The sequence below is a fragment of the Aulonocara sp. 'chitande type north' Nkhata Bay genome, linkage group LG5, assembly GCF_057382095.1.
Source record: "Aulonocara sp. 'chitande type north' Nkhata Bay isolate Kocher_YH1m ecotype deep benthic linkage group LG5, A_spYH_male_GT1.1, whole genome shotgun sequence".
NCBI lineage: Eukaryota > Metazoa > Chordata > Actinopteri > Cichliformes > Cichlidae > Aulonocara > Aulonocara sp. 'chitande type north' Nkhata Bay.
In genome coordinates this window covers 22,289,311-22,301,526 of record NC_141348.1, presented here as the reverse complement: position 1 = coordinate 22,301,526, position 12,216 = coordinate 22,289,311, and the positions used below count along the sequence as shown (strand labels likewise).

General features: G+C 38.7%; 1 protein-coding gene and 2 long non-coding RNA genes across 4 annotated transcripts; 1 reads left to right on the top strand and 2 right to left on the bottom strand.

Annotated features, from left to right (window-relative positions):
- Positions 1-4,356: 4,356 nt before the first annotated feature.
- On the bottom strand, positions 4,357-9,013 carry faim2b (Fas apoptotic inhibitory molecule 2b). 2 transcript variants are annotated; one of them, XM_086292167.1, is made up of 12 exons: positions 8,750-9,013; positions 8,271-8,319; positions 7,938-8,005; positions 7,773-7,837; positions 7,603-7,656; positions 7,440-7,490; positions 6,268-6,307; positions 6,139-6,176; positions 5,970-6,057; positions 5,791-5,886; positions 5,533-5,586; positions 4,357-5,420 (listed from the first exon to the last, which is right to left on the bottom strand). In XM_086292167.1, exons 1-12 carry the CDS (start codon positions 8,762-8,764, stop codon positions 5,271-5,273), a joined length of 768 nt encoding a protein of 255 aa, XP_086148293.1. In that variant the 5' UTR covers positions 8,765-9,013; the 3' UTR covers positions 4,357-5,270. The 2 variants fall into 2 exon arrangements, with proteins under 2 accessions (XP_086148293.1, XP_086148294.1); XM_086292168.1 differs by having other exon boundaries at positions 8,271-8,316; positions 8,750-9,012.
- Positions 9,014-10,470: 1,457 nt separating this feature from the next.
- Positions 10,471-11,555, bottom strand: LOC147330527 (uncharacterized). Its single transcript, XR_015129240.1, has 3 exons — positions 11,277-11,555; positions 11,079-11,196; positions 10,471-10,947 (listed from the first exon to the last, which is right to left on the bottom strand). It is a non-coding gene; the product is annotated as an uncharacterized LOC147330527 (long non-coding RNA).
- A 75-nt stretch (positions 11,556-11,630) lies between these two features.
- Positions 11,631-12,216, top strand: LOC147330526 (uncharacterized). Its single transcript, XR_015129241.1, has 2 exons — positions 11,631-11,973; positions 12,054-12,216. It is a non-coding gene; the product is annotated as an uncharacterized LOC147330526 (long non-coding RNA).

The following is a 12,216-nucleotide window of genomic DNA, read 5'->3' as shown; positions in this document are numbered from 1 at the left end:
TGGGGTTCGGGGGTGTGCGGGGAGGGGGGCAATTTGTACAGATTTTAAAAAAAGCAAAAAAAAACTTACAAACACTTCCGCTGGTCTGGTGTGTCGAGTCGCTCTGACTGTGGGAGGCAAACCGTTTAAAGCTACTTCTTCCTGTAACTGCTGCAGAGATTTCTCATCACGCACAGATGATGACAAACATCGACTGTTTATAGTTTAGTCAAATTAATTCTTCTCTTTCTTGTTTTTTCGTTTAACTTTAAATCATTCTTTCATAAGAGAACAAAAGACAATCAATTATTTATATTTATATTTGAATTATAGTTCTATTTTTTAGAGGTTCTAGATCAGCGAGGCATACGTTTATACAAAAGGAGTTATTTAATACTGTAGTCAATGAAAACATGAAAGAGCTCCCCCCCCCCCCCTCCCCCCTAGCTGAGCTCCAGTGTTTGGCTCATGAATTTAATTTTTAATTATTTTTTTATGATTGGATCACTCTCAGTCCACATATGCTTACAAAAAAAACCTGCACCTACTGTTAATAGTTAATACTTTACTACATCCTCGTCCATGAGAAGTGGTTTTAAGCGGTTTTGTGGTGGCGAACCATCAGGTATCATTGAATTCATCCTCTGCCTGAAGTGGTGACGTGTGCCCGCATTACAAAGGAGAGATTATGTGAAAACAAAGAGCAAATGCAGTGACTAAATTAAGACGTAGCTTAGTGAAAGCAATGAGGGATATCGAATGGAAGACTAACAAAATCCCTGAGAATAATTAGTTTGAGAGGAAAGGGAGCTGTAAGTCTTTTTTTTTTTTTTTCAATGCTGCTGTCACCTGAGTTTGATTCTTTGTCAGTGATTTTTGTTTTTTAGTTTGTAGAAAGTTAAGTGTCTTCTGTTTTCTCTCTCTCTCTCTTTTGTCTTTCACTTGAAAGTCTTTGAGCTAATTTGCCTTATTTTTTGATGAGTTAATCTTACAAGTAGATTAGATTTTAGCTGTAGATTTTTAGCTTTTTATGGAGTCGTTTTTTTTTTTGTTTGTTTTGTTGACGCTGTTTTCTTGTGCGCGTTGTTTTCTTTTCACATGAATTTCCGTTCCAAACCTCGCATCGTCTGTCCCGACATTGCGTCTGGCCTCTTTAGCAGAAAGCCTTCCAGAATGGAGAGCTGAACCAAACAGTGACTTTACTTAGTGCTGATCCAAATCACTTCTACTGATGCTGCTGCATCGGGCTCGGACAAGCTCATAAACACACAAACCTGGGCTGTTTTCAGCTTTTTAAGTCAGCACACCGAGTTTAGCTGTCACCACGTACATCCAAACATGTTGAACTTTAATTTATACGGATATCAAAAACTGTACATATGTAGATAATAGAAATAATGGTTTTACAAAGGACTGCTCACTAGACCATGGAAGTGCCATTAAAGATGATTCTTACAGCCTTTAGTGAGACAGCAAGTCTGAATGACTTTGTGAGTGATAAAAAAAAAAAAAAAGTCTGCAAAAACTCTTTCTAGCTAAGCCTTAATGTTTTTCCTCTGGACGAACTGCCCGGTTTCACATAGATTTGACATGAGTTTGTATATACTGTGGAAATGGCAGCAGGGTTGTTTGAACTTTGAGTCAGTTGAGTTAGACGTAGAATTACCAGGAGCTTTTCTTCCTGTTCTTTAACCATTCATGTTTGAATCCAGTGAAAAGACGAACGAGATAACATCTTCCCCAAGGCTTACATTGTTTTTTTGCAATTTTTCTGTTGTACATTTCTGCAACCAAAGATGTTTTAGCCACCCACCGCTGTCTCCAATCTCCCAAGATGCTCGTATGTTTTGTGTAATGGTATAAAATGCCTTTTATTGACTCTAAGAAAGAGAAAGATGGCAATAAGAGTGTTAACGTACACTCAATATTCCAAATTATGACTACAGTTTGAGGACTTTTTCAGCTCTGTCTTAGAAAGTGTTTTTGAAAAGAACAAATCCAGCTGCTTAACCCTAGTTCCCCTTAGCTTACATAATGAGTGCAGGACAGCATGCGAGCAGACTTTACCGAACTCGGCTACAGCCCGACCGATATATCGCCTGCCGATATTATTAGCTGATTGCCGATATGTCGGTGTCAACATTTATAAAGCCCGCTAAGCGAAGATGAGACGAGAGAAACACCTTTCCACCATGTTATGTGTTGACACTGCATGGTTTGTCCACCAGAGGGCGCATGTTTGGAATTCTGCAAAACAACAACCGGCTGATCCGAGCAGCATAAACAAGGAATCCACAACTTGTGATAAGAAAACATTATTTTTAGATAGCATTGTCATATTGTCTTAGTAAGGACACAAAAACAAATCTACAAACCAAAAAATTTATGTTGAAAGAAAAAAAAAAGTATCAGCCGATATTTGAATCACCAGCTATCGGTACTAGTATCGGTCTTAGAATCCTATATCGGTCGGGCTCTTGACTCAATGGACATTAAGAAAAACGGAGCACAGATTTTACGATTGGTGCAAACACGAACATTTTCAGACACAAGCAGATTTTGTAAATAGCCTGTCTTTCCTTGCACTTCTTTCACCGTTTTTTTCCCTTTCTTCTTGTGTGTTTTTGTGATTTTTAATTTTTTAGTATGAATTATAACCTGTCCAGAAAACACAGTGACTTGCAAGTTTTCAGATTCAGCGCACCATGAAGGAAAATGTTCTGAGAAATGCTATTCCATATATTAGCCATCACTTTTAATACAAAACAAGATTTTGAAACTATGAAATGACCACTTGTTACAATGCAGTGTTTATTTATTTTTTTAAAGCAGAGATGACAGGACAGGAAACTAAAGGAACTGGCCTTTTAAATGACATAACAAATATAGGAATACTAAGACTACATGGAAAGTACACAATATTTGAAATAAAATAAAAAATACTCATTGCACTTGCATTTTTAGTCCGCATAGATTTGTAAATGCTATTTGTATCCATCCTAATGTCAATTTGACAGCTTATTTCATAGTTTCAAAACATTTTGCTGCTAAAACAGGATTTCCAAACAGCTGGTTTAATAACGTCACATCTGGATTTTCAAAATGTTTCATTTTATTTCAGTTTGGTTAATACCAGTGTCGCAATTTTTTTCTTTTTAAACAATTGAGTCATACTGTTGTGTAATACTACAGTTTACTATATGTTGCAGTAGTGAGCAGTTTAACTAGATAAATATTCGATCATTTTAGCAAGAAATGCTGTCTTAAAGTAACATTTTTGATCCACAAACACAGCTCTACACTGTATAAACTGTATTGTGTGGATCACAAGCTTTTTGAAAATTCAGATTGGCGCATTTCACTATCTGTTTGTGAATAGTTTTCTTATTTATACAAGAACTCATTTTGTACAGTTTTGTTAGAGGAAAGAGGTTTTGATATTTGGTTATTTTGCAAATGCCATTTGGCTACTTTTGTCTTCCTGTGCCAGAGTTGCTAAATTGTCTGTAACTTGTGTTTTTGTTTTTCTTTTGTTGTTGTTGTTTGTTTTTTAATTGATTGAGATTTTACTTCTTTCTTGGTTTTCTCTTTGAATTTGAATATGTCAGTTTTCTTTTTTAATAAAAGTCTTGTTTCAATGTTTTTGTGAGTGATTTATTATTGGCTGTTAAATTTTTGCTAAATTAGGGGTGTATATTACATATTATGGATGCCTGATCTTGCAGTATCATTAGTCTTATTTTCTTAATCTTTAAATTGAATTAGTTTTTGCAGGAAGCTAAAGTCCACCTGCTTAAATAAGTACTTAACCAATAACATGGCAACAACTGCATTTAGGAACGTAGATATGGTCGAGTCAACCTCCTGATGTTCTGACACATGGAAAAGAAAGTTGATTTAATAGGATAGCAATTTCCATTTCCATCTCTTTATGAGCAGTGTGCCAATCTTGATGGCTGATCCAAGAGGGTTAGTGCAGTATGCCACGAAGCACAGATCATCTCAAGTGACAATAAGTTCACTGTACTCAGATGGCCTGAATAGTCACCACATCACTCAGTCCAAGTGACTTCTTCAGGCTCAGCTGACTGCAGGTTTCCCTAACCTTTACACAATGACTGAAACTAGCACCACTGATGAAAAATGGGCTGTAAGGTCAGTTTCTTGATCATTAATATGCATGTTATGACCATTGATGAACAACCACTGATCAGAGACCATTGATGCCAGTATGAACTAAAATCTCTGAGGAATGTTTCCTCCACCTTGTTGAATCTGTGCCATTAGCTTGGTGTATCTAATACTGGTCAGTGTACACACAACTCCAAACCCCACAAGGATGGTGTAGTTTGCTCTGTAGAAACATACAATACAAAGAAATGTTATTATTGTTTAATTCTGTAACATTAAAATTAACAATTTTTATAGGTTTCATGTGTTACTTTAATTACATTGCCACTTACAAGTCCATAGCCCGTGTTCTTTGCAAAGAAATGTATAGTGTTTTTTATTCATTACACACAGTTTCCAGCGTTCCCATTAATAACTTATTAATCTAAAACTATTTTCTATAACAGCTGAAAGGCCACGGTAAATTCTCAACACCAGTGTAAACAGATCTCTAACAGCCAAATGTACTCTCTTACTCTGACTTACTCTAAATACATTTTCCCTTTGTGGTTGCTGTTTGCTTTCTTTACATCTTAAAGTCTGTTGACTCATACAGTAGCTGCTACTTCCGAAATACCAATGCCCAGTCTGAGCTTACACACATACAGTACATACTGATAATACACTAAACCTATCATATATAATGAAATGAATAAAAATAAAAACAAGTATAAAAGTGCATCTACATATTGGATGTGAAACAAATGATTAAAATAAACTCAACTCCATTATTGGCTCAAGGCTGAATAAACAGAGTGATGCATCCAACTCTGTTTGTACCTGCTTTTATCCACTTAAGAGTCCAAAGTGCCATTCAAAACACACACACACACACTTATAGATTCCCAAGGTAACACCTAGCAGTAGTTGGACGGTGTAGTCTATGGGATTTCAAGCTGGGATTTCAGGGTCTCCATTGATAAGAAGATTATGAACTGAAGAGACTTGAAGGTTAAACAAAGGTTAGATCGATAACACATCACTTAAAGAAAGAGCAAACAGGTTGCTGCAATGAGCCTTGAAGTCATGTCGTTCTGTCGAGAGGTAAATCCAAGTCAAGTGTTCAAATAGTTCAGCTGATAAACATCTTTAGTATGCAGGAGAAACGTGTAAAACAGGCTTCACTCCCGGCCTTCTCCCGTGAGCTGTAACAGGAAGCTGAAGAGGTAGATAATGTCCAGGTAGAGGCTGAGCGTGGCAAAGATGTATTCCTCTGGACTGATGGCGTAGCGCTTGTTTCCTAAGAGCATCTGAGTGTCGAACGCCAAGAACTGTGGCAGAGAAAGGCACAAATGGAGAAAACAAGCAGAGCAGGTGAGCACGAGGTAATCATTTGAAAACTTAGCTGGAAACTAAGACGGGGGTAGGCTGTGTGATTCTCACCAGAGTAAAGAGGATGGCTCCTATTACAGCATAGGTGGCATGTAACCAAGGTACCTGTGAGATAAAATGCATTACAAAACACTTTTAAGAAGGCTAGCAGGGATGCTAATTTAAGAAAGACACAGTGCAAGATTATCTGAGGCTAATCCTTCTTCCATTAATGCAGTACCTGACGCATTAACCCAAGTACTTTTGTTTAACTCATTAATTGCAGCTAATTTGGTTTCCTTCTAGAAGGATGTACATGTTTAAACTCACGTATCCAAAAGGGACGACAACAGAGATGGCGATGGCACAGATGAGCATGACCATACACAATGAAAACAGGACTCCCTGACAAGAGGTGACATCAATCTGCAAGAGAAGAAGAAGATGTGTCTTTTATTGTCTTTTTTTGTTCAAAGCAGTTTGAAGTTCTAGTTTGAAGCAGTTCGCACCTTGCTCTGGAAGCTGAAGATGGTGACAGAAAGACACACCAGAGCTGTGATTCCCAGGCACAGCACCACCGACTTGGTGTTGTAAAAGCTGGAGGAACCACAAACATATACATTTTCTCTTTCAGCTTGAAAAGACACGGATGGTTCTTACATCCGCAGGTGTATTTACCTTGACAGAAATCCCATCATGAAGGCCATGCTCAGAGTCTGTAGGGAAAAGTTGATAAAAATAGCTTAGAGGCTGAGTGACGGCTTTATTATTGTATAAGGTTTGTATTTTACACTGCATGTTACTCACAAAGAGAACTAAAAGAATTATATTCCAAGGAAACTGCCTCCTGTTATGACAGAAAAGACAGTAGATTTGTTATTTATGCACACAGAGACACATTTTATAGAGTTTTTGCAAAAGAGCATCTTTTCAGTTGTTTCTTGAATTTTTAATAATAGTAATAACTTTATTTATAAAGCGTTTTCAAACAAAGTGCTGTACAACTAAAGGGATAAATAAAATAAAAGTGATACATAGCAATACAGGTAAGAGACACAATACAAGTTAAAAACAATAAAAAATTAAAAACTAAAAGCCATAGAATTAAGACATGTAGGATAAGGTGAACAAATGTGTCTTCAACAACCACAGAGCATGCCTGCCGAATATCTTGAGGGAGGTTGTTCCACAGAAACGGGGCACGAAAAGAAAAAGCACGCTCTCCAATAGTCTTTTTTCTGGCTCTAGGAACCTTCAGAAGGCCAGAGTCCTGAGATCGGAGAGCACGAGATGGAACATAAAGGTGTAAAAGGTCGGAGAGGTATGAAGGTGCCAATCCGTTTAAAACCTTGTAGGTGAGCAGCAGGACCTTAAAATCTGCTCGAACCTGACAAGGTAGCCAATGCAGAGATCTCAGAACAGGGCTAATGTGCTCAAATTTCCCAGTTCTTGTTAAAATGCGAGCAGCTGCATTTTGCACCATCTGTAGACCTCTAAAACTTTTCTTTGGTAGGCCAGAAAGAAGAGCATTGCAATAATCAATAGGGGAAGACACAAATGCATGGACAAGAACTTCTGCAGAGTCGCTTGACAAAACTTGTCTGATTCTGGCGATGTTCCTCAAATAATAAAAGGCGATCTTTGTTATCTCTTTTACATGAGATTCAAAGGAGAGCACCATGTCGAACCACACACCCAAGTTTTTTACCTTGTTCCTGCAATTTATGGCACTGTCATCAATTTTCAAGATGAAATTTTGGGACAAGTGCTGAAATGTGTGTGGCCCAATGACCGTCAACTCTGTCTTATCAATATTTAGGAGCAAGAAATTATCCGATAACCAGCCCTTAATTGCACATAAACAACATTCTAGTTTAGAGACTTCAGCACAATTTCCAATGGTTAAAGGAACATAGAGCTGCAGGTCATCAACGTAACAATGACATTTTGTGCTGTTTATTTCTACAAAGACGGTTTACCTCAGGTCTCCACAGCAGGACAGTGCAATGTAGGTGGCAAAAAACATGAGACTAAAAGAAAAAAAGGATCAGAGACAATTTCAAAATGTACATGAAATTTATGTGAGTGTGAGATGAGTTTTCATCTGTGTTGTTTTCGTTTTCGTTTTGTTTTTTTACTTACTAGGATGCCGAGTACAAGCCAGGATGAGTCTGAATAAAAAACCTCACTGGTTCACTGAAATCAAAACAGCAACCAAAAAGAAAGTAAACTGGTGCTTCATAGAATAAAGTAGAAAAAGCTTTATTAGAAAATGACAGTAAAGTTGAGCAAATAAATACAGACGTACTTACCAAAATGTGAAGAGACCAACAACGCCCACGGTCACAAACAGCTGAACCATGAGAATGGCGTAGACCTGCAGGTGGACAAACGCTGTGTCAGAGCGATGTGGCATTTCCTTTTATTCATTTATGTTTTCATGGGGTTTTGTTTGGGGTTTATTTTGCTTCCAGTACCTTCCTGATGAAAGTCCGCCGGATGGTCTTATCATCCCAGGCGAACTGGGCCTCCATCTCAGCATAGCCTGAAAAAGGGGTGGAGGCGTTTCAAAGCTGAACTTCATGACATCACATTGTAGCATTGCTCTGATTACCTACATCATTTTTAATAACTAAGTGCAATGTCATGAAAATATTATTATTTGCATTTAAAATGAAGCTAAACAAAAACTAACATTATTTTTCATTCACATTGTTTCACTTGTTACCACGCAGCTTTGACTACTACAGGTCTAAACTAGAGGACAGCCAGTGTTCGCATATCTGTAACCAGCAGGATACTTTACTCACCTGCTGTTGCCTCTTGATAGCTGGGAGGCTCATTGTCATTGCTCACCTGCTGGTACGCAATCATAATTAGTATATGAATGAACAATAACTGCGTTTACAGCCACAGTACAGTGTTAGACACATGTGCCAGCTATTCTAAAGCTATTGCTTTATATGCACATTTAAATAAAAAACAAAATAGTACAGGAGATACTTTTCATTGCAGATCTGACTATAAAAGCCCCCACGTTTGATTAACTCAAAGGATTATATACATAAACTGTATGTATGTATGTTCATAGACATACTGTTAAACTGTTTCTCTGATCTTGTTGGATTTTGATCGAGTTTGTAAGCTTTTTTAGAGCATACCTCTAAAAAAATATGAATAATTCTAACAATCTTTCACAATAACACGTCTCATATGTAAACAAATCTGTCACTTTAATGAAGGCATTTTGTTACAGCTTTATTTTAAATCAGGAAAGATGAAAACATACCTTTCCCTTTTTCATGTTTTTCCCTTTTTTCGCCTTTATGGTTCTGATGAAGGAACACTCTTCTGAAATCCTTGGTGAAATGGGTTTGTTTGTTTATTTAATGATGTGAAGCTGTTAAATCCCAAATATGTACAGTTCCTAGGCTTCTTCTTTCGTTCGATGTCGCTTCTGTGGCTCCAAAAGCTGTTGTGAGTGGGGGAAAAAAAAGGTTGTTTGCGCAGTAGTTGTTGCTCTGATTTTGTCTGCAGTGTGCGGATTACACTGGAGCTTTATAGGCTGCCATGTAGTTAATCTGCCTCTAACCCTGATCCCACACCACCCCTGTCCCAGCCCTAAAGAGGTCGTTCTAGTAACGTCCAGGTAGGCCCATAACCCTCAGATCCCACCAGAGTGTGCCACTGCTGTTGCTTAACAGGGGGGGTGGACACAATTGTTCTGAACAGTATTCAGGGTCAATTACTCATAATTGTGTAAAGCAAGCAGAGGGATTTACATGTCTGAGCTACAGATGATATTACATTATTATTTTAATCCATTTTGAGGTATAAAAAATACAAAGAGAACAGTGCAGCAATGTTGATATGACAGAAAAATGTATTTTTAAAAAACACATATTTACAGATTTTTTGGAAAATTGAGATATATTATACCCATCAAAAACTACCAATCAATTAATGTGGGTCCATCAGTCTGGTGACATCTTTGTCTGCGTGGGTGTAAAAGTACAGTAGGGTACAGTTGGAAGTAGCTTTTCTTTCTTTGCTTATTTTTAGCAAACAGGTTGGGTAAACAAATGACATCATGTTTTTATGTAAGACACTGCTTTAGTAACAGACACACGGCACTAATTAGCATGGAGTTAAGAACATTATGGAGAATACACTGAGATTTACCGGCAAGTGATCACCTCTAATCTGCTTTTACTCAGATGTATTGTACTGTTCCCCTCTTTAATAAGCACAGTTGTGTGGGTAATCATTTATACTTTATTAAAATGTTTATGTTGATATTCAATATTTTCTCAAATGCACAACTGGAAGTTTGTTTCCAGCCACAAACTAAATATCGTCAGTCAGTAGGATGAGATTACTTTGTCTCCCATAAGGAGGAAATCATGCAGGATCTAGAAAATGCTGCAACAAAAAGTCCCTGAATGTGTACACTTTAAATAAATACAGATCTTTATAAAAATAAATAGATAAATATTAAAATTTAAAAAACTGTTACCTCAAGGCCTCTCTACAATACTTTGAACTGCTCTTGGCAAGATTTTATAACGTGCTTCCAAGAACTGGTTTTTGGTGTCTGCTTTGTGTAGATGTCATTCTGCCTGTAAACACAACAGCTCAGAAAGTTTTGAATGAATTCTGAGAACACTTTGTCGGGTGTAGAGGGGGTCATTTTGACAACCCATTAAAATCTGTCTTACACCAACGTTGCCAAGGTCAACTTAATGATACCTCTGTCATGGTCTGCGGTGGGTGGCTGGAATTTTCATAAGGCTCCTGAACTGACCTGGGATCCGCCCCTGGGCAGGGCCAACTCCAGCTCCTGCACACCTGGAGCCTATTGCAGACAATCAAGCCAGAGGGATTTAAACCACACGTTGATGTTCATTCTAGTGATGGGCAGATGAAGCCCCATGAAGCACTGAAGCTTTTCATCCAATTGGTTCACCCCAACGCGAAGCTTCATGAAGCTTCATTTGCTCTAGCAGGACACCTACTGGACGTAAAAATAATAGCTGGCATGAATTTGAAGAGTGTGGCATTTTGCACACAGCCTGTAAATGTCAACAACAAAAGGAGTGTGTAAAACATGTATATTGTAGTGATGGCAGTATACTGTGTATATTTATAGTGGCAGTATGGGAAATGATTATTTGGAAATGCTTGAAATGGAAATGATCATTTACTGTGAGGTGAGGTGTGGTTGTGGTGTGGACAGTGGTTGTGCTTTTGTAACGTTGAGGTATGGACAGCTACACACTGAGGCTTTGAGCCTCAGTCCTGCCTGTTCACATTTTATTCTGTAAAAACTAAATTTTCACTGCTTTTATGACATTTTAGTGGGGAGAACATAGCTAGGATTTAATGATTTAACAAATCTTTTGAATCCTTTGTCCTCCACAATGCTAAATGGCTGGGAGTCCTCAATCACCATGCTGACCAGGTCTTCATCTATTTGAGATTGTTCTCCTGAGGAAAGACAATAAAGATAAAGCACAAATATAAATATCACACACGTAACTTATAACAGTTGTATAATATTGTTATATCATTTAGTAACATTACTGCATCCTATATTATCATTGCATTTGATGGCTCACCTGGTCTTGCTCCACGATCGGTGTCCCCCTTATTCTCATGCAAAGCTCTGTAGTGCCTAAGCATGGATGAGGTGTTGCTGTTATATCCCAGCTCCCTGGCACATAGCAAACACTTCACCTTGTACAAAAGTCAAGACAGCTCAACATAAATTGTATTGCACCATCAGTATCATGACAATACATCTTCTGTAGAAATACCTTGTTGGGAGGAATAAGATCAAAATGTTCCCACACAGGGGAGGACATCCTCCTCTTCTTAGCTGGCTCCATTCTCTCCTGACTTTCTCTCCTCACTCTCATAAACCTCCAAACGGTCTCCAAACTCTCACTAACTGCAACTCTCCATCAAACACCCACATTTTTGAATGAAGTCTGAGGGGTTTATATCGCTGTCATATCTCGCGGCAAAGTTCGAACCACTTCATGAACCAGTCACGTGGTACAGCCGGGCAGCGAGGCTTCGGACGTCATCATTTTCAGCTCCTCCCATAAATGAAGCAAGCCTCGATACGCGCTTCGCGGAAACGCCCCCTCCATTACTCGACACACGCTCCGAAGCCTCGATACAGAACGTCCCATCACTAGTTCATTCACCGCCAGTTTGTCATCAACACATGTTGGTAACAGGCCTTATACTTCAAGTTCTTGCTGTGATCTATCTTGTTAACACGACTCTCTTGTGCTGCAGTTGCTGTATTCACCTTGGCTCACGCTCCACCTCCGAACTCAAGATACCAAGCAATCCTTCTGAAAATCTCTCTGTGCCTCACCTGCCTGCCCTCCTGCCATCACACTCCATCTGAAGCCCCGGATCTCAGACCAGCCTTTCCACGCCACTCAGCCTCCCCTGGATTCTCATCACCCCCCTCTCAACACTCCATGTCCCCTACTGCAAGTAAGAATTGCTACTCTTACAACTAGCCACTTCAGAGCTGCCTCCACTACCTCCCTAACTCCTCTATCTTCTCTCTTCAGTGTGACTGTTCCCTGCTCAGCTCCACTCCGCATCTCAGGCCTCATTCCCTCGCCCTAGCCACGTTCCCCAGGCCACGCCTCGTCAAACTCCACGTCTTATTGTTTTTTTGTCTTTGCTACGTTTTCTTTTTTGCACTTTAGCCTAATAAATTGTTACATCATC